Source organism: Anomaloglossus baeobatrachus, chromosome 6 (assembly GCF_048569485.1).
Source record: "Anomaloglossus baeobatrachus isolate aAnoBae1 chromosome 6, aAnoBae1.hap1, whole genome shotgun sequence".
Lineage (NCBI taxonomy): Eukaryota > Metazoa > Chordata > Amphibia > Anura > Aromobatidae > Anomaloglossus > Anomaloglossus baeobatrachus.
This window is the reverse complement of record NC_134358.1, coordinates 161,232,342-161,259,842: the sequence shown is the minus strand read 5'-3', so window position 1 is coordinate 161,259,842 and position 27,501 is coordinate 161,232,342. Positions and strand designations below refer to the sequence as shown.

At 44.4% G+C, this 27,501-nt stretch overlaps 1 protein-coding gene across 4 annotated transcripts in view; it reads right to left on the bottom strand.

Annotated features, from left to right (window-relative positions):
- The window catches only part of ZNF521 (zinc finger protein 521), a 520,341-nt gene that overhangs the window by 418,654 nt on the left and 74,186 nt on the right, over positions 1-27,501 (bottom strand). For all 4 annotated transcript variants that reach the window (XM_075353338.1, XM_075353336.1, XM_075353335.1 and 1 more), the window contains one exon: positions 12,722-12,901. Coding sequence is in view for 3 of the 4 variants with exons in the window: in XM_075353336.1 (XP_075209451.1) it covers positions 12,722-12,901 (180 nt within the window). In the remaining variant the exon portion in view is untranslated. The remainder of the gene's footprint in view (positions 1-12,721; positions 12,902-27,501) is intronic.

Below are 27,501 nucleotides of genomic sequence, written 5' to 3'. Positions count from 1 at the left end.
CCCTCTTTATCACCCACCCACCACTCTCCACATAATAGTAACTACCGCAATCTATCCAACATAAAAACTATTCCCCTCTCACCCACTCTGCCGCCCCCTCTCTCAGGAGCGCTCTGGAATGCCCGTTCAGTGTGTAATAAACTGCACATCATTCATGATCTCTTTACCTCTAGCAATCTATCCTTTCTAGGCATCACCGAAACATGGCTGACACCATCCAACTCTGCCTCCCCAGCTGCACTATGCTACGGTGGCCTGCACTTCTCCCACACTCCTCGCCCTGGCAATAGACAAGGTGGAGGAGTGGGCCTCCTTCTTTCTAACAACTACAACTTCACCACAATCCCACCTCTACCCTCCCTCGACCTGCCTTCCTTTGAAGTGCACTCTGTCCGAATCTATTCTCCCTCCAACCTCCAAGTGGCTGTCATATACAGACCCCCGGGCGCCACCACTGCCTTCCTCGACCACTTCTCTGCCTGGCTTCTACACTTTCTCTCTGCTGACATTCCCACCATCATCATGGGTGACTTCAACATCCCCAATGACACTCGCCAACAAGCTGCTTCCAAACTCCTCTCCCTTGCTTCGTCTTTTGGCTTAACTCAGTGGTCCACCTCTGCCACCCACAAAGATGGACACACACTAGACCTTATCTTCACCCGCCTCTGTCCCCTTTCTGACTTCACAACTTCCCCCCTCCCCCTATCTGACCACCATCTTCTGACCTTTTCAGCCCTGTCCTCCTCACCTACCCCCCCTGTCCAGCACCTAGCACATCCCCGCAGAAACCTTGGACACCTCAACATGCACACCCTCGCCGACTCTATCCTCCCACTGTCCTCCATATCGTCCCTCCACGACACAGACAGCGCCACTACTTTCTACAACACCACCCTCACATCAGCTATTGATTCAGTCGCTCCCCTTGTGCATGGCAGAGTGAGACGAATCAATAGACAGCCCTGGCACAACAGCCTCACTAAAAAACTTAGGCAAAGGTCTAGGGCTGCAGAGCGGCGCTGGAAGAAAACGCACTCCCAGGAAGACTTCACCACATTCAAAAATGCAATTCACACATTTCGTTCAGTCCTCACCTCCGCTAAACACGATTACTTCAGAAACCTCATATCCTCTCTAACACACAACCCCAAACAGTTATTCAACACTTTCAACTCCCTCCTTCGCCCACCACTGCCCCCTCCAACCTCCCTCATTTCTGCAGAAGACTTTGCCACCTATTTCCAAGAAAAAATCGACCTAATAAGGCAAGTCTTCTCTGCTCAGCCACCACAACCCCTTCATGTAGCTGACCACTGCCCCTCCCCCATAAACTTCCTCCCCACCATCACCGAAGGAGAGCTTGCACGTCTGCTCTCAAAAGCGCACCTCACCACCTGCGCACTTGACCCCATGCCATCCCACCTCCTTCCCAACCTCACCACCATCCTTATTCCAGCCTTAACCCATCTCTTCAACCTATCTTTAACGACTGGAACCTTCCCCTCTGCCTTTAAACATGCAACAGTCACACCTATCCTAAAGAAACCTTCCCTCGATCCAACCTCTACTACCAGCTACCGCCCCATATCACTACTCCCACTTGCCTCAAAACTCCTGGAACAGCATGTCCATGCTGAACTTTCCTCCCACCTCTCCTCTAACGCTCTCTTTGACAACCTACAGTCCGGCTTCCGTCCACATCACTCCACCGAAACTGCCCTGACTAAAATCACAAATGACTTGCTTACTGCCAAAGCGAACAAGCACTTCTCTATACTCCTACTCCTAGACCTGTCCTCAGCCTTCGATACCGTTGACCACTCCCTCCTATTACAGACCCTCTCTTCCCTTGGTGTCAGAGATCTTGCCCTCTCTTGGATCTCTTCATACCTCTCAAATCGCACTTTTAGTGTCTCCCACTCCCACACAACCTCTTCATCCCACCATCTCTCTGTTGGCGTCCCTCAAGGCTCTGTCCTAGGACCCCTACTTTTCTCTATCTACACATTTGGCCTGGGACAACTCATAAAGTCCCATGGCTTCCAATACCACCTATATGCCGACGACACCCAGATCTACCTCTCTGGCCCAGATGCCACATCTCTGCTGTCCAAAATCCCGAAATGTCTATCTGCTATATCCTCCTTCTTCTCCTCTCGCTTCCTAAAGCTCAATGTGGCCAAAACTGAACTAATCATCTTTCCTCCGTCTCACCTAGACTCTCCACCTGATCTATCTATTACAATAAATAACACCACGCTCTCGCCAGTACCCAAAGTTCGCTGCCTCGGAGTGACCATTGACTCTGCCTTATCCTTCATACCACACATCCAATCCCTCACCACCTCCTGCCGTCTTCAACTCAAAAATATTTCCAGAATCCGCCCTTTCCTCAATTTGCAATCTACTAAAATGCTAGTGCATGCCCTCATAATCTCCCGCCTCGACTACTGTAACATCCTCCTCTGTGGCCTCCCTGCCAACACGCTTGCCCCTCTCCAGTCCATCCTTAACTCTGCTGCCCGACTTATCCACCTCTCTCCTCAATACCACCCCGCTTCTCCTCTCTGCATGTCCCTCCACTGGCTTCCAATCTTCCACCGTATCCAATTCAAACTTCTAACACTGACCTACAAAGCTGTGCATAATCTTTCCCCTCCGTACATCTCCGAACTACTCTCCCACTACACTCCAACACGTCACCTCCGGTCCTCCCAAGATCTCCTCCTCTCCTCCTCTCTCATTCGCTCCTCACACAACCGACTCCAAGACTTCTCCCGAGCATCCCCAGTCTCCTGGAACTCGCTGCCTCAACACGTCAGACTATCCCCTACCCTTGCAAACTTCAAACGGAACCTGAAAACGCACCTGTTCAGAAATGCCTACAATCTACAATGAACTCGCTGCCGCCCGACCACCGTGCGGAGCTGCCGCCCGACCACCGTGCGGAGCTGCCGCCCGACCACCGTGCGGAGCTGCCGCCCGACCACCGTGCGGAGCTGCCGCCCGACCACCGTGCGGAGCTGCCGCCCGACCACCGTGCGGAGCTGCCGCCCGACCACCGTGCGGAGCTGCCGCCTGACCTACACCCCACCTATTGTCTCCTCCCCATAATCCTATAGAATGTAAGCCCGCAAGGGTAGGGCCCTCTTCCCTCTGTACTAGTCTGTCTACTGTAACTTGTATACGTATTTTGTATGTAACCCCCTTCTCATGTACAGCACCATGGAATTAATGGTGCTCTATAAATAAATAATAATAATAATAATAACTGTAAAAAATTGCCATCTGTTTTCTCATTTCAGATTAAAGGTGATGTTTTCTGACTAACCACTCCTTCCCACCAGCTTAAGGCGATTTTTAATTTTATATTAGCAGTTCCTGCCCACCCATATAATTGTAGGGTTTTCAGCCCATATAGAGCCCTTGACGCTGGCTGCTGGGCTCACATAAAACTGGCCTTTTTTATGCACTAAGCGTCTTAATTTTTAAATTACTTCCTTAGCAGTAATGCATCTTCATATTCCTATATTCAATGTTTGCATACCTTAGCATTTCAGAGTGCACCTGACACTTTCTACGTCCCTGTATGAAAACTATGAAGTCGGTATTGCCATTTTAAGCCCTCTTCACATCTTGATCTTTGCTTCCATTTTTCTGTTCTAGTTACATAAAAATGGAAAAGGGAGTGCTAGCCTGGCTTCTCTGCCAGTTATAGCTTCCGGCTTTATGGTTGCGTTAATTAATTAGAAAATGTGGGCTCAATCATACTGTAACTAGAGAAATGTGATAACATATACTACAGTGTGTATAGAATGGTGATCAGAGGCAGAACATTAGCAACAATTCCCTATAGTAAATCCAGCATCATATGTTTTACTATTAGGACATCTGTAATGTCCATATCTTTGTTTAACCAAGAAAGATCCCATTGATGGAATTTCACAGTACTGTATTTTGGTTTTACAACAACCTTTCATTCTGTAACAGCTGACAGCTTAAGGGTACTTTAGACGCTGCGATCTCGCTAGCGAGCGTTCCCGCCCCCGACGGTTGTGCGTCACAGGCAAATAGCTGCCCGTGGCGCACAACATCGCTTACACTCGTCACACGGACTTACCTTCCCTGCGACGTCGCTGTGGCCGGCGAAGCGCCTCCTTTCCAAGGGGGCGGTTTGTGCGGCGTCACAGCGACTTCACACAGCAGCTGTCCAATAGAAGCGGAGGGGCGGAGATGAGCGGGACGAACATCCTGCCCAACTCCTTCCTTCCTCATTGCGGGTGGCCGCAGGTAGGAGGTTGTTCCTCGTTCCTGTGGTGTCACACATAGCGATGTGTGCGGCCTCAGGAACGAGAAATATCCTCACTACTGACTAAACAACGATTTATGGTAAATGAACGATGTCTCACAAACGAACGATTTTTGCCTCTTTTGCGATCGTTTAAGGTCGCTCATAGGTGCCGTGATCGTTTAAGGTCGCCGGATGTGTGTCACAAACACCGTGACCCCGACGATATATTGTTAGTGATGTCGCAGCGTGTAAATGGCCCTTTAGACTTCCTAGAAGACTTGTATGTGCCATGCTGGATCCCTTCCATAGCCGTGCCTTTACCACTGATGAGTTAATGCAGAACTACTTTGTCTAATAGAAAATTATTAGCAGATGCTGCAGTGGAATAATAATTTTGCAAACAGATATGACAAAAACCGTACTGGTGAGGATTGCATTTGAAACCGGTAAAGGAGAAGTTGTACCGTACTTTATAAGAGATTTTTATTTTTTGTAGTGTGTAGGTAAGTAAATTAAACTGGTGAATTGTATTACACAGACTAGACAGATAACCACTGGGAGGAAGATTAAAAGCTGATTTGCATGAAAAAGTAGCAGTGTGTTTCAATGCACCACTCGCCTCACGCTAGGGGAAGGGACTACACATTCCTTTTTTGTTTTTCAAATTTGTTATGCCGTAGACAAAGATTTTACTTTTAAATCAACAAATTGCGATGTAAATATACAAATGTCAGTGATCATAATCACATTGTTATTTACATTACATTCTATAAAGATTATTCATGCACAGCATTATTCACGCATGCCTGTTCATGAATTAGGACAAGCAGAGAAGTAGCGTTCACCTCTGTGTGCGATTCGCCACTAATCTTACTCCAGCCAGGTATTGAAGAAAGACTTGTTGAGGAAAGAAATACCGCCACAACCTTGTCCCGACCCAGCTCTGTCTACTTTGTCAAAGATGGGCGAACATGCCGTGAGAACACTAAAAGTCGCTAAATTTTAGCACTAGCTTGAGTTGCGCGAAAACTTTAAGAATTTTCAACACTTTTTATGCCAGAATTCTGGGGTAAAAGCTTTAATGAATCGGTCTTTTTGTACTGTACTAGGTAAGTGCAACACAGATTTATTAATTGCATAAAGAGAACCTGTTAACAGGTCAAATAATGCCAGGTTAAGCTTTTATTTTATACTTATCACGTCCTCACGAGAGTCCGCTCCTGCGACTTCTGCTTCAGTCACCAGGCGCCGCCGTATTCCAGCCATGGACTGTGTTGGTGATAGAAGAGGAGTCGGTGCCAGTGGCTCTGGTAGACACAGGTTCCGCTCATCCATTATGCTGGGTTTTCCTGGAACCTGTAGTAGCACTGACTGACTGTAGGTTGCGCAAGTGTCTTCCAGCTGAAGTTACCACCATTCAGCTACAGCCAATGGGAAGACCCCACACCCTTGTAATTCCCCTCCTGTGTGCTGGTCACTGACAGAGACAGTTTTGTATTCCTGCTAGTGTCTGTTTCCTGTTCTGACTATTGATCCCAGTTTTTTACCTCTGCCTGCTCATTGATTACTCTCCTGCATGCCATTTTTGTACCTCGCTGCCATCTCCGGTTTTTACCTCTGCCTGATTTTCTGACTATGCTCCTGCCTGTCAATTGTGTCCCTTTATTGTGCCTCCTGGTTTGGACCCTGCCTCCTGGATTGCAGCCTTCCATAGGCAGTAATCTCCTGGACCTTGTGTAAGTCCAAATCCCTGTACAGGGGTTAAAGGGTTTCAGGGTTCTTGAGATCCTGCCGACTTGGTGGCTAGCCTCTAGTCTATCCATGACAGTCATCCTGAGTCAGTGGTCAAGGGCCGATATTACAGCACTTCCCTGAATATTCCGTTTGCTTTTTTATTTTAAATCCAAGATATTGTCCTCTGTGGTTAGTGCTCATTTTTATGAACATTACTATGGAGGCATTGCTTACATACAATACTACAGAGCAGCCTAAAGACACATTCGCAGAAAATTTTGTGAGCTTTGTAAAAACCATGAAAATTGGCAAGCGATAAATAGACCCATATTTGGGGAACTGTACGGCTATGTTCAGACGTTGCCTTTTGCAGGCAAAACATGCTTTCTAGGCAATAAAGAGCCCATTTGAAAGGCAGATTTTGTTGCAATTTTGCTGACTTTCTTTGGTGCGTTTTTTTGATGCATTTTTTAGTGCGGATTATACAGTCATGGCCAAAAGTGTTGGCACCCTTGAAATTGTTCCAGAAAATGAAGTATTTCTCCCAGAAAATGATTACAATTACACACGTCTTGTCATACACATGTTTAATTCCTTTGTGTGTACTAAAACAAAACAAGACAAAAAACATAGGAAAAAAGGCAAACTGGACATAATTTCACACAAAACCCCTACATTAGGTCAAACAAAATTGTTGGCACCTTTACAAAATTGTGGGAAAACAACTTTGTTTCAAGCATGTGATGCTCATTCACACGCCTCCTACTCTACTAATCTTTCTGTATATCTTTTTAAAACCCTAAACCTGGTTACACTTATACCTATCTTAGGATACACTTAGAAGTTAGATCCGCCGCAGAATCTGTCCACGCGTATACATTATACAAGTCTCTAATTGTAGAGACATCTGTATTAGACCCCTATAGGAAGCGCGGTAACTCCCATATACTTCTTACGCTTTTTCAAATTCACCTCTAGCAAGTAACAGATGTGGGCAATATAAAAATCACATTTGAAACCAGACAAAAAAGGGAGACATTCACTCAATCTTTGCTTAGTGAGTCTGTTTGTGCCACACTAAGCATAGAGAGCAGCAAGAGAAGAGAACTGAGGACGTGCCAACCAAAATTGTTGAAAAATTTCAACAATCTCAAGGTTACAAATCCATCTCCAGAGATCTTAATGTTCCTTTATCCACAAGTGCTCAACATAATCAATAAGTTTACAATCCATGGCACTGTAGCTAATTTTCCTGGACATGGACAGGAGATAAAAATGGATGAAAGGTTGCAGCGTAGGATAGTCTGGATGGATGATAAGAAGCCCCCAATCAACTTCCAAAGAAATTTGAGCTGTCCCGCAGGTTCAGGGTGCATCAGTGTCAGCTTGAACTATTCGCCAACATTTGAATGAAATGAAATGCTATGGCAGGAGACCCAGGAGGACCCCATTACTGACACAAAGACATAAAAAAACTAGACTGCATTTTGCCAAAATGTATGCGAGTAAGCTAAAATCTTTCTGAGAAAGCGTCTTGTGAACAGATGAGACCAATGTAAAGCACATCATTCTACTGTTTACCAAAAATTAAATAAGGTCTACATATAAAAAAACACTATTACCTATAATCAAATATGGTGAAAATTCAAAAATATTTTTGGGATTGGTTTTCTGCCTCTGGCCCTGGGTGTCTTGACTGTGTGCAAGACATCATTATAGGGAACTAGTCACCAGACTTGTCCCTTATAAGCTGCGGCCACCAGCAGTAAGTTCTTATATTCTAGAATGCTGTATATAAGTGCCCAGGCCACTCTATATAACGTAAAATACAGCATTTATTATACTGACCTGCAGGGCAGTCGGGTCTGATGGGCGTCGCTGGTCTTGGTCCAGCGCCTACTATCTTGCTTGCATCGCTGTCCACCTTCCTAGCTCCATGTAGATGATGTGTCTTACGTCATCCACACAGAGGTCTCTTTTGTGCTCCTGCAAATGCGTACTTTTCCCTGCCCTGCTGAGCAAAGTACTGTAATACGCAGGCGTGGGGAAAAGTCAAAGACCACCCGCACATGCACACTAAAATACTTTGATCTGTGTTACGAACCGGCGCCGCCATAGCCGCAAGCAGCCTGCTGTGGTTCCTGTTGAGCCCAGGCGCCGGCTGCCGTTCTTGGCCGTGCCTCGGGTCGTCCAGTTGGCTGCTCCTTCCACCACGTCTAAGTGCGGAGAGGCGGCTAGTGCGCATGCGCGCGCCGATTTACCCCCACCAGAGTCTAAGCCTGGTGTTTTGCCTACTGAGCATGCTCAGCCTGATTGTGTCATTTCTGAGACTAAGTCCTCAGTTCAGGCTACTGAGCATGCTCCCACAATTAATCCTAACAGCCTCTTTGCACAGGTACTTGGACTTCGTGCTGTGTCTAAGTTCTGGGATGTGCCTACTGAGCATGCTCAGGCAGATAGTCTGATTTCTGAGTCTGTTGTTCAGGCTACTGAGCATACTCAGGCACTTAGTGCATCAGAGGCTAGGTTCGGTAAGGATCTCACTGAGCATGTCCGTGAGGTGGCAGGTCCTGATAGAGCAGAGGGTGTCAGGTTTCCTGATGACGTGGCCACTCCGGACTGGCTCGCAGAGGCCCGCCCTTATGATCTGGCACCTCACCATTGGTCGCCATATGATGACTGGTGAAGTGTTTGGGGCGTGGCTGCCATGAGGTCATCATTGACGTGGCGGTTCCGGATAGGCCGCTGGTGACGTCGCTGATGACATGGCACTCTGCTATTGGACCTTGGTGGTTCCACCCTGGGTTTGGGGTGGATCTAGGTTATAAAAGGGGCTGGAGACAACATGGAGGTGCGCATTCTTCACTCATATTCACTTAGAATTCATGGTGGCATAAGCCTTGTTGGAAGCGTTAGGTAGGGCTAGGTGAACAGTGCCTGTCACGCCAAGATTCGTGGCTTAGCACATGAGGGTCAGGTACCGTGCTTCCTTGCTACCGTTCCTGTTGTGCTATAGCAGTCCAGTGGTGTTAACTGGGCTGCGGCTGCTGCGTCACCTGTCCAGTTGTGCCTCCTACGCACACGGACAGCATACCTGCTGCGTCACCTGTCCGAGTGCCCTGTACGCACACTGACAACGCACCTGTTGCGCCACCTATCCAGTTGTGCCTCTTACGCGCACGGACAGCATACCCCAGGACCCCTGTGAAGTTAACAGGGTGTTCCAGGATTGGGTGTGTGAACCTATTATTCTCCTTGGCTTCCCAGTCAACGCTACTGGTGTGATCCCTTGGCCTGATGTGTCCTCTACACACGTGGCCATTCGCGTAGTTACCAGAAACGCTAATCGAAGGACCGCTCGGCCTGTCGTGTCTGACACATGTGGCCAACAGGGCGCTGTTGCAGCGGTCTTCTCGGTCAACGCTACCTGGTCACCATCTGGCCTGACGTGTTCCCTGCACACGTGGTCGGGGTTGCGCCAATTCCACCGAAACGCTAACTGGGTTGTCGTCCGGTCTGACGTGTCTCTACACAAGTGACCAGTTCCCTGGGTTATCTCAGAGCCATCCAGCTCTATAGTCTCCGCCTAACCCACAGGGTGCCAGCACCTCCATTACCATCTGGAGCACGGTGGGCCTCGACTGGCGATTGGGATATATACCCCCTGGTCCTAATCTGCCGATCCCCCCATAACAATCTGCCGACAGCAGGGCAAAGAGAAGTGCGTGGGCATAGGAACACAACAGAGGCATCTGTGTGGATGATGTAGGATGCGTCATCCACACAGAGCTGGGAGTGGGGACAGGAATGGCATTAGGAGAGGAAGCTCTGGACCGAGACTAGCGACACCCATCGGACCCGACCGCCTTGCAGATTATTATAGTAAAAGATGTTTTTTATGTTATACAGAGCAGCCTGGGCACTTATATACAGCATTCTAGAATACATTCTATAAGAGCTTGCTGGTGGTGGCTGCAGCTAATAAGGGACAAATCTGGTGACAGGTTCCCTTTAAATCTGAAGATTACCAAAGGATTTTGGATCGTAATTTAGTGCCCAGTGTCAGAAAGCTATGTTTGCATTGTTGCTCATGAGTCTTCCAGCAGGACAATGACCCCAAACAAGAATCCCCCAGAAATGGATGTAAAAAAAGTGCTAAGGAATTCTGTAGTGACAGCAATGAGTCAAGATCTAAATCCCATTGAACATCTGTGGAGAGATCTTAAAATTGCTGTTGAGAGAAGGCGCCTTCAAATATGAGACCTGAAGCAGTTTGCAAAATAAAAGTGGTCCAAAATTCCAGATGAGAGGTGTAAGAAGCTTGTTGATGGTTATAGGAAGTGATTGACTGCAGTTATTTATTCCAAAGGTTGTGCAACCAAACATTAAGTGGAGGGTTCCAACAATTTTGTAAGGTCCATTTTGGGAGTTTTGTGTGAAATTATGTCCAATTTGCTTTTTTACTACTTTGCTTTGTGGTGTTCCAGTACACACAAAAGAAATAAAATATGTGGAATTGCAAAAAACATTATGGGACAAATACTGGTCTTCAAAAAGTATGATACCAAAGTCAATGGAGATCTCTTTGGTTAACTATATTTGACTGATAGAACTAAACGTTCATGTGGTAGAAGGAACCTGACAGCTGATATTTGCTGCCAGATCCATGGGCAGCATGTTTCAGGCAGTGGTTGTACGGTTTTAGGATGGTATGTCTGATTCTAAAACTCTTTGGCGTTTCAGGCGTACATATACCTTATTAGCCAGCAGGGACTCAAGATGCACTGCTGGCTACACGGGTCCTCTGTGCATTTCTCTGCCTGCTTCCAGTGACTGAAAGGTCTGTCCATGCCTGCGTGTACAGGGAGAGACCTGCCAGTCCAGGGCAGTGGGCAGGGAGAAGGCATCGGAGACCCACTAGATCAACTAGTCTGCTGTGCAACTTGTTCCTCAGCGGCTATTAAAGTATATTGTTTTCCAATTGTATATTGTATTGTATTGTATTGTATTGTATTGTATATTGTTTACCACAGCATTTCAGAGTCAAAGAGACCTTCCTGAAATTGTACAGCCAAGTGTATAAAACATGCTGGCCATAGATTGGACATCATATATCAGTTGTCACGTTCCCTTTAATAAGGTTATAGTGATATTTGTCATCCATTATAACCTCTTATTACTTGCAATATCCATGTATGCTCAGATGGTACACGTTTAGAACTATACAAAAGTTTACTGCTATAGCAAGTAATTTTTATATCTGATCTTATGTAAGATTGATCAGTTAAGATTTATTATACAAATGTAAACTCCAGACCGCACCTGAATCATTCGAAAAGGCTCCACTAAACTAATAGACAAAGTGAGGACTTCAAATTGTTTGACAGAAATAAAAGCATAAAAACAGTACAGGCATTCTCGGGGCTACGATATAGATAAAATCTATAGGTTTGTTCTTATGTCGAATTTGTACATCACTTGAAACAGGTACAGGGCTGGCAAACAGTAAAACAAATACAAAAAATACAATCTTCACATCATTGCTCAGTTCTCTGGCTGTTAATTGCTGATTATCCTCTGTCCAGTCCTCTTTTTTTCCACTGTCGCATGCCACATCTCTGGCCTCTCAACTATAGGCCAGGACTTCTGGCCACGTTCAAGCCTCGGAGGTTACTGCGAGACATAAGGTCTTGGTGGAAGTCTTAAGGCTGCTTTACACGCTACGATTTATCTGACGATATGTCGTCGGGGTCACGGATTCCGTGACGCACTTCCGTCATCGTTAGCAACGTCGTTGCGTGTGACACCTACGTGCGACTCCGAACGATTGCAAATAGGGTGAAAATCGTTGATCGTTGACACGTCCGTTCAGTTTCAAAATATTGTTCATTGTTCATCATTTGGAACGCAGCATGCATATTGCTACGTTTGACACCCTGCCAACGACAAACAACATCCACACGACCGCATTGGTCAAACAATATATCGCTGAACGATGTAGCGTCGTTTGTGAGATGTGTACATGTGACCGCTACAAAACAACCTATGAGCAATCTCGGCAAATCGTAACAACGATCTGGGCGTGTCACATCGCTAACGAGATCGCTAGCGATATCGTTGTGTGTAAAGCAGTCTTTAACGTCAAAACTTTGCAACCTTAGAACAAACAATTGCCTGGACTGTCCCATAGTGAAAATTCAGTGCACGACAGTGGAAAGAAAAAGAGTGGATGGGCGAGAGCAGTGGGGTGGCTGGAGATGTGAGTGATGGGGTGACTATTGAGATTTGTACTTAAGAACATAAAATGTAAAACCAACAAACTAATAAAGCTGTATATTGGTAACTCGCCTGTAATCTGCAAATGTATCCCATCTATATGTGGCAAGACAAGGATACTAGTGTCTACACGACACTGATAAAAAACCTGTACAAACCGCTCCTTCAACATCAAATGGACAGCTGTGATGTTGGATATATAAGATTCAGCCAGCAACAATTTGCTTGCAATGGCCTCATCAATACATCGTTACAGACATTCTTAAAGGTCACACAAGTTATCAATGTAATGACTGAGCTGCATACAACTGCCCTTCTATAACCAAACACTGAAGTATAGGAAACTGCTTACAAGGAGACATTTAAGGTCAAATGAAGATGAACGGAAATTGTCAGCCAGTAATAAGAGTTATTTACCTGTCAGCTGACACTGACTGATCTTGTGTTCTGTGATATCACTCAGCGACTCAAACACCTGAAGGCAACTGTCACAGCTGTGAGCGGCGTCTTCCTCTAGTTCTTCCCCCTCCTCCTGCCTTTTCTTGCAATCTGTCGCTTCACCATCTTCAGATTTATCGTCTAGTTTACAGTTGGGATCTGAAAAACAAGAAAGGTTGGACCTATGAAAACAATACAAGCAGCTCAAGAACAATGGCTATATAAAAATATATATCTGCTAAAATCAGGCATAAAAATAAAACTGAAACTGATATGAAAAACAAGTCATGCAAATCTGTACATTAGCTCTTCTCCAGATGGTAGGAAACTGTCTTTAGAGTGCCACCTTTTGCAATAAGCCATACATCATGACTAAGGATGTTAGGCAAACTAGAGGCTTTCCCAAAAAGCAGAGAGTTTGCCCCTCATCAGTAGAGAGCAGGACACTGGTTGGGTAGGAGAGAGCCTTTCATGTAGGACTTCGGAAGTGTTGCAATGGTAATTTGCACAAACATTTGCACAGAGAGCATTGCCTGGCTTCTAAGACCCCCTATGCTAGCTTGCGTTCCACACAAAATATAAACATTACCCTTAAACTGACATCACATAGATGTGCTAGTCAATGTAGTAGGAAAATCCACCCTCCGGATATATGGGCATGCAGGTCTTTGAGATGTAAATCCATCAACTATATGTTCTATGTTGCTGCATTCCTGAGAGATCAGTGTTATAATCCATATGCAAATGAGGCATTAAGTGCTATGTGGGTAGCAGAGCACTTCCCTGGCCTCGGTCAACCTTAAGAAAAATGAAGGTGGTGGGTGGAAAAACAGCCACAACAGTAGCAACAGATAAAAGATATCAAGGTGTTGATGGATGATTTACATCTAAAAGACTTGCAACTTCACATATGTTGGGGGGGGTTCAATCTTACTGACAGATTCCTTTCAATGTCGTTTAGCACAACTCATAATCATGAGGGTAAACTGAAATATTATAGTTTGAAGAGTGTTCATAGTGTGCTTGTGGCTTATGCAACTTTTTAACCCTATATGTGACTTTTTAGGATTCCATGTGTTCATTTATCACTTAAATACAGATATTTAGCAAAGACAATGATTTCTGATAGTCGCCAGTAAGATGTTAGGGCAGTATTGGCAAAAAAATACTTGACAAAACAAATGTAAAAATGCAAGTATGAGTGTACCACATATTAATTATAACACACTGCAACCATTTCCATCATAGCAAATTAAAATAAAACTATCTGACCTGGCAAAAAATTGCTACATTCATGGCTAGGGGATATTTCCATATTGGACATCACTCCATTTCCTCAAGCACAAGACAAGGCCCATTACTCAAGAGGTATAGGTAACAGAGGCGGAATCCACAGCGATCAATAGACCACTCCGACGTCACTGAGTCACGTACATGTTCTGTTTTTTCATGGAGGGGAACACATACCCATTATAGTCTATGGGGATGTTCCCATGTCTGTGTTTTATGGTGAACCAAGTGAACCAACTGGGGCCTGACCAGCCGGAACATGACAAAGTCTGTGCCTCACCATTCATTGTCTATGACAATATTCTCTCATGGCCTTAATTTTTATTAAAATGTGTTTCCTATACTCAGTTGAGCATTGACATAAACAGAAGACGGGTCAGTTATCTTGTTCACCAGAAATTGCTGCAGCCAGAGAAAGGCCTGTGCACCATATAATCACTGCTGTCAAAACTGGCTCCCCAGTTGCGCCTCACTAACAACTGGGGAAACCTTACCCGTGATGCCCGTCTCTCAGTATGAAAAGCACTGGTCTAGGTAATGTCCTCTGAGGCAAACGCAGAGGCAGCAGACATCTCTGCTGTTTGGGAATCTAGCTGATTTTTCCTCTTATTTACACAGATTCACTGCCGTGCTCCCATCAGCTGTAGGGTTTTTATTTTCTGTATAACTAACAATAATTCCATCAGTGAAATGAAAAAAGAAAACGACAAATGGGAAGCAAAGTACTTTACAAAGTTTAATATCTTCAGGGTCCAGGAAAGTTTGTGCCAATTTTTAGAAATATGATTTGTATACATTTGTCCTCAATCTATAACGTGATTAATTCCTGAAGAAAATTACATGCAAGGTAATAAGATAATGTATATGATGGTAAAGCAGGCAGTGACCTGCTATAGAGGTGATAATGGACCATTGTGCTAAAAGAAATCATGCGTATGTATAAGGTGAACAGCTGTATATACAGATGTAGTCTTCCCGGGACGTACTGATTCCATAGGAGAATATCTCTGCACTGAAGCACACAGAACTTTATGGATACATACAGGTGCATCTCAATAAATTAGAATATCATCAAAAAGTTAATTTATTTCAGTAATTCAATACAAAAAGGGAAACACATATATTATATAGAGTCATTACACACAGAGTGATCTATGTAAAGTGTTTATTCCTGTTAATGACTTTTGGATTTTCATTGGCTGTAAGCCATAATCATCAACATTATCTCAGAAAATTAGAATATTATATAAGACCAACTGAAAAAATGATTTTAAAATCAGAAATGTTGGCGTCTACTGAAAAGTCTGTACAGTAAATGCACTCAATACTTGGTCTGGGCTCCTTTTGCATGAATTATTGTATCAATGCGGCGTGGCATGGAGGCGATCAGCCTGTAGCACAGCTGAGGTGTTATGGAAGCCGAGGTTGCTTTGATAGCAGCCTTCAGCTCATCTGCATTGTTAGGTCTTGTGTCTCTCATCTTCCTCTTCACAATACCCCATAGATCCTCTGTGGGGTTTAGGTCAAGCAAGTTTACTGGCCAATCAAGCACAATGATACTGTGGTTATTAAATCAAGTATTGGTACTTTTGGCAGTGTGGACAGGTGCCAAATCGCACTGGAAAATGAAATTTCCATCTCCAAAAAGCCTGTCGGCAGAGGGAGGCATGAAGTACTCTAAAATTTCCTGGTAAACAGCTGTGCTGACTTTGGTCTTGATAAAACACAGTGGACCTACACCAGCAGATGACATGGCTCCCCAAACCATCACTGATTGTGGAAACGTCACACGAGACCTCAAGCAGCTTGGATTGTGGCCTCTCCACTCTTCCTCCAAAGGAAATGCAACATTTACTTTCATCTGAAAACACCTTGGACTACTGAGCAACAGTCCATTTCTTTTTCTCCTTGTCCCAGGTAAGATGCTTCTGGCGGTCTAATGGTCATGAGTGCCCTGACACAAGGAATGGGACACTTGTAGCCCATGTCCTGGATACGACTGTATGTGGTGGCTCTTGCAGCACTGACTCCAGCAGCAGCAGTTCACTCCTTGGGAATCTCCTCCAAATTTTTGAATGCCCTTTTCGAAACAATCCTATCAAGGCTGTATTTATTCCAGCTGCTTGTGCACTTTTTTCTACTATACTTTTTCCTTCCAATCAACTTTCCATTAACATGCTTGGATACAGCACTCTGTGAACAGCCAGCTTCTTTAGCAATGGCCTTTTGTTGCTTACCCTCCTTGTGGAGTGTGTCAATGACTGCCTTCTGAACATTTGTCAAATCAGCAGTCTTCTCCATGATTGTGTAGCCTACTGAACTAGACGAAGGGACCATTTTAAATACTTAGGAAGCCCTTGCAGGTTTTTTGTAGTAATTATTCAAATTTTCTGGCTTTTCATTGGCTGTAAGTCATAATCAACAACATTAACAGAAATAAACACTTGAAATAGATCCCTCTGTTTGTAGTGACTGTATACAATATACTGTATGTGTTTCCATTTTTGTATTGAATTACTGAAATAAACTAACTTGTTGATGATATTCTAATTTATTGAGATGCACTTGTACTACGGAGCCATACAACCTCTATATGCTGACATAGGAACTCGGTGCATTGTCCTCTGCATTGTGAAATGAACCCTAATGAAGTCCAAGTCAGCGAATTTACACATTGACTAGATGATCTTTAGTATACTGTCATATTATTTGTGCCAACGCATTAAAGGCAAAAAAAGTAATCTGCTAGAGCAGTGCTCCTCAATCTTTCTGACCCTGAGATCCACATTCAGCTCTGAAGGAGAGTCGCAAGCCATGTTTAGCTGCCGCCCCTCATAGTGGGGACACCCAGAGCCCCCATTACCAGTATAATGGCAGCCAAAGCCTTTCTACAGAAATCACCATACAGAGGCAGTAAGTATACCAACATCGAGTGGTTCCTACCTCCATTCAAATCTGGTTTTCAGTGTGGGACTACTCACAAATGTCACAATATGGAGACCTGCTCCTCACAACTGTTTGCAAGATCTGGTGCAAATGCACTTAGCTGGTACAGCCATGAGGCACACATCATGGGCCCGTGAGCCACATGTGGTTCCCGAGCCACAGGCTGCGGACCCCTGCTGTATAGGATACCTTACTAATCGTTGGGCGTTTAAAAGTTGGGATCCCCAGGGATCCCTAGATCAAGGCTCTGGAATCCCAAGAAAAGAGTTCTGTAGCCAAGATTGGCATGGTATGGAGATGCGCATGTTTGGCCATCTCTCCATTCATTGTTAATAGGACAGTATGGCTTTATCCAGCAATCATATAGGCAATGCATTTCTCAGGAGGTTGCGCATGCACACCTTCGCACCATCTAGAGTTTCAATCTCAGGATTGCAGGCGAGATCATCAAGTTATTTCCTATCCTATGGATGGGGATAACTTATTTGGGGCAAGGGGGGGGGGTAATAACCCTTTACAAGTGTTATAACCAAAAGGAAATTATATTTTTATAATGAGCCATAAAATTCATGATTACTCTTCTCAAAAAAATTTGAATTGTACTTTAAATGAAGGAACTTAGAAGTGTTGTCTTAAAACGAGTTAAACTAGACCTGGATCTAAGCTCAAAACTCCCTATATATTTAAACATAGCTAAGTGAAAGACACTTGTGCAGGGGGCAGTTGTGCAGATTTTATCGAAGTGCCATATTTTTATAAGTACCCTGCAGTTATTCATGGCAGTTATACAGGGCACTAGACAGGCAAGTCATGCAAGACAACCAAACAAACTTGTTCCCAGTTCATTTATGATGCAAAATGTTATCACTATAGGTATTTGTATGATGTATGTGCTAGATGCTTCAATCCCTCATATCTACCACCCTTTCACACACTCTGTGCACTCCATCTATAGCAGTCTCTTTCTCCTCACTCTCCAATGACCGGCTCTTATGCCCTTTTCACAATTTTAAACCCAACAGATCCATTCACTTCCACCATACAACACAAGAGACACTCTCACAAATCACTAAACCAACTGCTCACTCTCTCTATTCTCCTTCCCTTAGTCACAGAAGATATCTCCCCTAATCCAGGATTTTAACTCCTTCCCTGCTACATTCAGAAACCCCGCAAAACCCATGAATAGTCTTTGCATGCGTTTTGTCTATTTTAATTGTGCCCTCTGGACCATGACCTTTTCCTATTAAATTCCATGAACCTTCTGGCTCTTATTGAGACCAGTATACAGCAGTTGACAGCACCGGCACCCCTGCTCTTTTGTATGGTGGCCTACAATTTTCACATACAGCTAGACCTGAGAACAGACCAAGTGGAGGTGTTGGATTGCTGCTTTCAACAAATTGTGCTTTTCAGGGTATCCCTGTATTCTCACTTATCTTATCTTCTTTTGAGGTCCACACTGACAGACTTTACCGGCTTTTCTTCTTTGCAATGGCAGTTGTGTATTGCTCTACAGGCCCTGTCGTCAGTTTCTTGAAAACACATTTTCTAGCCTGTGACATTCCCACTCTCATCATGGGGGACTTTAACATCCTTATTGAAGATCCCTTCCCCCATCTGCCGCTCATATTTTATCTGTAACCTCGTCTACTGGCCTTGGCAGCCTAATAAGTCTACTACACATGAAGACGGGAAGATGGGAATACGCTAGGCCTGATCTTCTCCCGGCCCTGCTCAGTGCATGATCTAACTAACTCCCCTCTCCCACTTGCTGACCACAACTTTCTTTCCTTCTCTGTCAAGAACTGGCAACCCATTCAGGATACCCCCCACATTCCACATTTATAGGACTATATGTGCCATTAATATCCCTCTCATGTCCTGACACTGGTAGGAAACACTATAATGAAACACTGCAAAATGCCATGGATGAAGCTGCACCTCCTACGCACAGAACAACTTGGCACAGACGGCAGCAGCCCTGGCACAAGCTACAAACACGTTTTCTCCAGCGGTGCCCCAGGTGCGCTGAACGTCTGTGGAGAAAATCCAATCTGGACGAATATTTCATCCATTGTAAGCTTATCCTTAAAACATACAACCCTGCCCTTCACCTCTCCAAACAAGCTTACTTCAACACCCTCATCACCTCTCTACCCAAAAATCCTAAGGGGTGCTTCACACACAGCGAGCTCGCTGCCGAGATCGCTGCTGAGTCACGCTTTTTGTGACGCAGCAGTGACATCATTAGCGATCTCGCTGTGTGTGACACTGAGCAGCGATCTGGCCCCTGCTGCGAGATCGCTGCTCGTTACACACAGCCCTGGTTCGTTTTCTTCAAAGCCGCTCTCCTGCTGTGACACACAGATCGCTGTGTGTGACAGCAAGAGAGCGACAAATGAAGCGAGCAGGGAGCAGGAGCCGGCGTCTGACAGCTGAGGTAAGCTGTATCCAAGATAAACATCGGGTAACCAAGGTGGTTACCCGATATTTACCTTAGTTACCAGCCTCCGCAGCTCTCACGCTGCCTGCTGCCGGCTCTGGCTCTCTGCACATGTAGCTGCTGTACACATCGGGTTAATTAACCTGATGTGTACAGCAGCTAGGAGAGCAAGGAGCCAGCGCTCAGTGTGCGCGGCTCCCTGCTCTCTGCACATGTAGCTGCATTACACATCGGGTTAATTAACCCGATGTGTACTGTAGCTGGGAGAGCAAGGAGCCAGCGCTTAGTGTGCGCGGCTCCCTGCTCCCTGCTCACACTGGTAACTAATGTAAACATCGGGTAACCATACCCGATGTTTACCTTAGTTACCAGTCTCCGCAGCTTCCAGACGGCGGCTCCGTGCAAGCGCAGCGTCGCTTGCACGTCGCTGCTGGCTTGGGGCTGTTCACTGGTCGCTGGTGAGATCTGCCTGTTTGACAGCTCACCAGCGACCATGTAGCGATGCAGCAGCGATCCTGACCAGGTCAGATCGCTGGTCGGATCGCTGCTGCATCGCTAAGTGTGAAGGTACCCTAAAGGACTCTTTTACACTTCTCATTTCCTCTTCGACCCAAGAGCCCAGGCCCCAACCATCAATCTTAGCGAGGATAATCAGACCAATTATTTTAAAGAACAAATTAACCATTTCTGACAGGAAATTTTCTCCTAGCCTCCTGGCTTAGTGATCAGACCCAAAGAGTGGAAATAAATGGCTGGACATCGAGTTGGAAGAATATCTCAAATGGGGTACCTCAGGGCTCTGCCTAGGCCCTGTGGTGTTCAACATCTTTATGAATGATTTAGATGAAGGACTTGAGGATAAACAGATTACATTTGCTGATGACACAAACCTAGGAGGGATAGCTAACTCTAGAGAAGAGTGAAAGATCTAAACAAACTGGAATAGTGGTCAGCAACTAACACAATGGTTTTTAACAGGGAGAAATGCACAGTCATACCCCTTGGGCAAGAAAAGTGAAAAAAGCATATATAGAATGAGAGAATTAGGTCTAAGCAACAGCACATGTGAAAAAGACTTGACTATACGAATAGATCACAGACTGAACATGAGTCAACAGTGTGATGCAGCAGCAAAAAAGCAAACACATTTCTGGGATGTATTAACAGAAGCATACAGTCAATATTACGATAAGTAATTATTGCCCTCTATTCTTCTTTGTTCATACCTTACCTGGAATACTGTGTCCAGTTCTGGGCACCACATTTTAAAAGAAGACATCAACAAATTGGGGCATGTTCAGAGAAGAGTGACAGGTCTGCAAACCATGACCTATGAGGAGCGATTACAGGATTTGGGAATGTTTAACTTGCAAAAAAGAAGACGGAGAGGAGACTTACTAGCTGTCTACAAATATCTCAAGGGCTGTCATACTGTAGAGAAACAGCCCTATTCTCCTTTGCACAAAGAAAGACTAGAAGCGATGGAATGAAACTGAATAGCAGGAGACACAGATTAGATATAAGAAAAACATTTTGACAGTGAGGGTGATCAATGCGTGGAACATTCTCCTACAAGAGATAGTGAGTTCCCCTTCAATAGAAGTCTTCAAAAAGAGTGGTCAGTCATCTCTGTGGGATCATTTAGTGAATAGTGTTGAGCGGACCCGCACTTGAAAAATCCAGAACCGCACGGTTTCAGCGTTAGATCCGGGTCCAACCAGGACGCGGGATTCCGGGTGCACGATCCGGATTCGGTTTCTTTTTTTGTTTTTTTTTTATTTATTTATTTCTTTTCTCTCTCTCTCTCTCTCTCTCGCTCGGTCTCTCTCTCCCCGGATTCCGCTCCTCATTGACATATATCGGCCCGGATCGGATCTTGGACTTCCTTGTCAACCCGCCACTGATCCGCCGGACCCGGATTATTAGCAATCCGCTCAACTCTATTAGTGAATCCTCCTTTGAGCAGGGGGTGGGACTACATGACCAAAGAGATCACTTCCAATTCTATCATTCTATGATTCTATCCTAATATCACAAATTATCTTACCCCGGAACTTCATCTAGCTCATTTTCTGCTTTTCAACCAGACACAGAAGAAGTTACCAGGCTCCTTGCATCCTCTCATCTACTACCTGCCCCAGTCACCCTATTCCCTAACATTTCCATTTCATCTAATGTCTTTCCTTCCTCTTTTGAACATGCCAGCATGCACCCATTATTTAAAAAAAAAAAAAAAAAAAAATCAGTCAACAAAATCTGTGCTGCTAACTACAGACCTGTCTCTAGTCTCCACTTCATCTTTAATCTTCTGGAACCCTTGTTCCAGTCCAGTCTAATCCACTATATTTCAGATAACTCTCTTCTTGACCCTTTACAATCCAGTTTCCTCTCCTTACACTCTGCGGAAACTTCTCTTACTACAGTATCTAATGATCCACTAACAGCTAAATCTATTGGCCACTACCCCCTGCTGATTCTTCTGGATCTCTCTGTATGGATACTGTGGAGCACCAGCTACTCCTCACTACGCTCTGTTCTATTGGGCTCAAGGACACCGCTTTCTCCTCCTACCTCTCTGACTGCTCCTTCACTGTATTTTTTGCCAGCTCCTCTTTCACTTCTCTCCCCCATAGGCTATGTGCCCACGGGACATTGTACCTGCGGATATATCCGCAGATACATCCGCAGGTTTCCCGCAGCTGATCCCCGAAATCCGCAGCTATCCATTGCTGCAGGATTCCAGCAAAATAGCTGTGGTAAACCAGCAGACATTCGTGCGACTTACCTGCGGAAGTCCCGGCCTCTTTCTCCATAGTGGAGAGGCGGGATTTCTACATGTATTTCCGCAGGAATAATTGACATGCAGTTACCTGCGGCTGCGGGACATCTGCAGCACGTTCCACAGCCGCACATACCACACCATGGACACAGCACTCCCCATGTCCCATAGGATAACCTGGGGAGTGTCTGTACTTGCTAAAACCTGCAAATTTATCTAGAAAATCCAGATAAATCTGCAGGTTTTCTGCGGCAAAATCCGCAGGTACACAGTCCCGTGGCACATAGCCTAACTGTTGGGGGTTCCTAAGGGTTCAGTCCTAAGCCTCCTTTTCTTTTCTCTATACACTGCCCCATTGGACAAAACATCAGTAGATTCGGGTTCTTGTACCATCTGTATACTGATGCCACCAAATTATACACATAGTCTCCAAACATCACATTACTACAAAATACGAGTGATTACATGTCTGTTGTCTCCAACATCATGTCCTCCCTCTATCTAAAACTGAATCTGTCAAAAACTGAACTTATCATGTTTCCTCCATCCACTAACCTTCCTAAACCCAATATTATCATTTCTCTGTGTGGTTGAACCACTACTCCTGAGCAGTATGCCCACTGTTTTGGGCTCATATTTGAGTCAGATCTCTCCTTCACTTCCTACATTTGATCACTTGCTTGCTCAGGTCACCTCCACCTTCAAAACGTCTCTAGAATTCTAATGTTCTTACCGTTGACTCTGCAAAAACTCTTACTGTTGTCTTATTCATTTTCATCTGGATTATTGCAACTCTCTACTAATCAGTGTCCCTCTTACTAAACTTTCCCCTCTCCCATCTATAATGAATGCAGCAGCCATGATCATATTCCTCTCCAACCACTACACTGATGCCTTCACCTTTTGCCAGTCATTGCACTGGTTGTCCATCTGGTACAGAGTACAATATAAAACATATCTTTCTAACTCACAAAGCTCTTGACAGTTCTGCACCGCCCTACGTCTCCTCCCTCATCTCTGTTTATCACCCTACCTGTGCCCTCTGTTCCGCTAATAATCTAAGACTGACATCCGTTATGATCCAAACCTTCTACTTCCGTCTCCAAGACTGAAAATAAACCCCCAAAAAGCATGAAAGCGGGAAGGTTTGAGTCATTACACAGAAAGTTGTTCTAAATATCATAATTTTAATGTTGATTTACTCTTTTCAGAGGGAAATTTACATTAAAGTGAACCTGTCACGTGGAAAAATACTATTAACCTGCAGATATGGGGTTAATAGCATTCTAAAACCTGCCCGGTGCCTGCACATTAAACCCCACTGTCGGGAGAAAATTAAGGTTTTGGTTTCAGTCATGGGGTGATGCAGTCTTTTTGTATGGTGAGCGGCGGCTGTAGCCATGCCCCTCACACTGAGTGACAGCTTCCTCTAATGCAGAGCAGCTGTCAGTCAGTGCGTGGCTACAGCCCTATTCTCCATACACAGAGTGGTGGCTGAACCACCCCCCAATACTAAAATCAGAACACTGCCGGGAGGATTAAAGTTAATTTCCTCCCGGCAGCGGGGTTTAATGTGCAGGCGCTGGGCAGATTTAGAATGCTATGAAACAGCAGATTAAAGCGGCCTTTACACGCTACAATATATCTTACGATGTGTCGACGGGGTCACGTCGTAAGTGACGCACATCTGGCATCATAAGTTATATTGTAACATGTAACAGCTACGTGCGATTGCGATTGAACGTTAAAACATTCATCGCTCGCACGTCGTTCAATTCCTAAAAATTGAACGTGAGGTTGTTCAATGTTCCCGAGGTAGCACACATCGCAGTGTGTGACACCCCGGGAACGATGAACAGATCTTACCTGCGTCCCGCAGCTCCCGCCGGCAATGCGGAAGGAAGGAGGTGGGCGGGATGTTTACGTCCCGCTCATCTCTGCCCCTCCGCTTCTATTGGCCGGCTGCCGCGTGACGTCGATGTGACGCCGAACGTCCCTCCCACTCCAGGAAGTGGACGTTCGCCGCCCACATCGAGGTCGTATGAAAGGGTAAGTACGTGTGATGGGAAATAATCGTTTGTGCAACACGTTCAACAAATTGAACGTGCCGCACATACGATGGGGACAGTTATGATTGCATACGATATCGTATGCTTAATCGGAACGTGTAAAGCAGGCTTAACCTTATATCTGCAGTTGAATAGCGTTTTTCCATGTAACAGGTTCCCTTTAAAACCATTCTCCAGTCTTCCATCAGTGAAGGTTTGGCAAATACCTGATCTCCTAATTCAGTTTACTAGTGTGCATAATATAAACGTTCTGTCCTATTCACAATAATCAACTCACAAAGCACTGACGTCCTAGTGAGCTTGTGATAGACAAATAACAGCAGCCAACGAGAACTGGAGGGAGGAGGTAATAAGCAGCAGTGAAAACCAATCATGAAATGAGAGGTGTGTTTCAAATTACCGAACTCCCTGCAGACACTGTAACTAAGTTATAGTCACAGATCACTGCTTTGTTGTAACAAAACTAAATTTGTACAATGCAAACTATCTAAAGCAGTGTTTCCCAGCCCTAGTCCTCAAGGGCCACGAACAGTGCATGTTTTTAGGGTCTCCTTAGTATTGCACAGGTCATAATTTAATTACCTGCTCAGATGATGATTCCAACAGCAGTGTAATGCTAAGGAAATCTTGAAAATATGCACTGCTGGTGGGCCTTGAGGACTGGAGTTGAGGAACCCTTATCTAAAGGGTAGAAGGAAAGATCTGCCCTTGCTTTATGATGACTAATTACGGTATGTAACATCTGTGCTTTTTAAACGTGTAAGATGTTGCCCACCGCTGTGGAATATTTTAAATGGATTCCTAATAAAATTTGAAGATTTTACTTCTCCAGATGCCGGCCCTTTTCTTTTCTGCATTTACCTGGGGGTCAACAAGTTGGCATATGGATGCCATTGGGAGCAGATTGACGTGAGTGCTTATGATGATTGTGTGACTGACCTAGGACCCGTCATCCACATGAAGCAAGAAAGAGGATGGGGCTCGATGAAGACCAACGATGCCCATCAGACCAGATCGTCCCATAGGTGATTATAATAAAAGGTCATTTTTACATTATGTAAATCGGCTTGGTGACATGTATACAGCATTCTAGAATATAAGGGCATTGAGGTGGAGGCTGTACTTTTAACCTTGCATTTTATAATAAGAAATTGTAAGTTGCACATTATAGAGAGCAAAGATCTCATTGTGTGATGCAGAACATGATCACATTTTTCAAGTCTACAAAAGCTAAACCTTGACATTTCGACAGCAGCTACACAAAAAATAAATGATAGAACAAACATACCTAACTAGAAAAATGAAAAAGTTTGTCTCATCCTCAATCCTCAGTACTGCACCACTTCACTTTCTCTTTGTCAAGGGGTGGTGCATTTCTGATGATTGGCTGCACCGCTGATTTGAATTGTGTGATTTTCAATACTGCTACAAAAAACAATTTTGCCTTATGAACATCTAAGGAGCCATTTTAGCATCTAAGGAGTGCCACTAGGCTGCTTTTGCAAGCTCAGTAGCAAACAGCTTGTAAAGCACGGCACTCCTTGCTTAGCAGACCAATCACAACTAATAGACTGCAGCAAGGGCAGAGGTAGCGGATTGCCATGGGCACTCTCTATACCTTCCTGGGGAGCACATTTGAGTATATATTATTTTTATAAACCAACTGTTATGACTGCCCTGCACCTGTCTTATTGAGTCCCTGTATTCAGCATTGCAGTTTAGCAATGGCCAGTGTGCAGATACACAGTTACTATCACAGCTCACTGGTCTGCCTCTGCCCCAACTGTCACTAACAGAACTGAACATTACAGAAAAGAAGGGATTGGATTTGGTCAGTTCTTACCAGTCTATCTGAATAAGTTGTTTAAAATGATAGCCGATTTGGCGAAACTGTAAAAACGCAGAATAGTGATCCGATTTAACTGAATTCATGTATTTAAAATACTAACACAAAGTAACGATTTGACCACCAGAGATGCAGGGGCAGAGAAGTATTAATTAGCTCTATGCCCTGGCTGTGTGAATAGGACACTGCAACAATCCACTGACATGAATGCAGTTCTGCAGGGAAATGTACCCTGTTTCTACAAAAATAAGACCTACCCAAAAAATATAACTGAATAAATGTTGATTTTTTTTTTTGTTCAGGAATAAATGTGTATTGTTATTCATGGGAAAATATAAGATATCCCCTGAAAATAAACCCTAGCACATATTTTGGAGCAAAAAATAATATAAGACCCTGTTTTATTTTTGGAAAAACACGGTATATGCTCCATGGTGGAGATGATGATTAAAGGGACTTTTGCTGTATTTATATACTGATGGTGGTTATGGTGATGTATTTCTATACTGATGGGGGTTGTGATGTTGAATTCACGTATTGATGGTGGTTCTGTTGCTGTGTTCATGTAGTGATGGTTATTATGGTGATGTATTAATTTACTCATGGTGGTTATGGTGATGTATTTCTGTACTGATGTTGGATTTGGTGATATATTTATGTACTGATGGTGCTTTTAGTGCTGTATTTCTGTACTGATGGTGGTTCTAGTTAAGGCAGTTCTGGTGTTCTAATAATGTGCTGTTGTTGGAACTGGTGCTATATTGATGTACCCATAGTTGTTTTGATGCTGTATTCATATTCTGATGGTTCTTGAGCTATATTCATGGACTAAAGTTGGTTGCTATATGCATGTACTGGTGGTAATTCTAGACTTATGCTAAATTCACACAAGCTCTAGAGCCTCAGGAAGAAGCTATGTTGCTAGCTGTACTTGTTCAATGATGGACGATGCAAATGCCATCAGATGGATTGCTTTAAATATAATGGGGTCTGTTTGGGTTCCGTTAGGGTATTTGTCAAATATTTAACACCTTAGTTGAAACCAAACAGACCTCATGGTAGTGAAGCTATTTTAGTTCCCATGACTAGCCTTGGAGATAATATTTCAAATATAGGATATCAGATATGAATATATTTATCAAAGGTATCATGTGCAATCACAGTACCCAACATTCATACAATGAGAAACTGTGAAACCACACCCCCTTGGTCAGCCATACCCCAAAGCATTCCTTTTTTTTTTTTACTAGAATTTTTGGTGAAAAAGATAGAAGTGGTCGACTCGTGAGATCTTATCACGTGGTTTAATGAGCCAATTGGGGAGGGGATGCAGTATAGATCCTATTACCTTATTCTTTCCCCATGCTCAGTGGGGAACAAGGA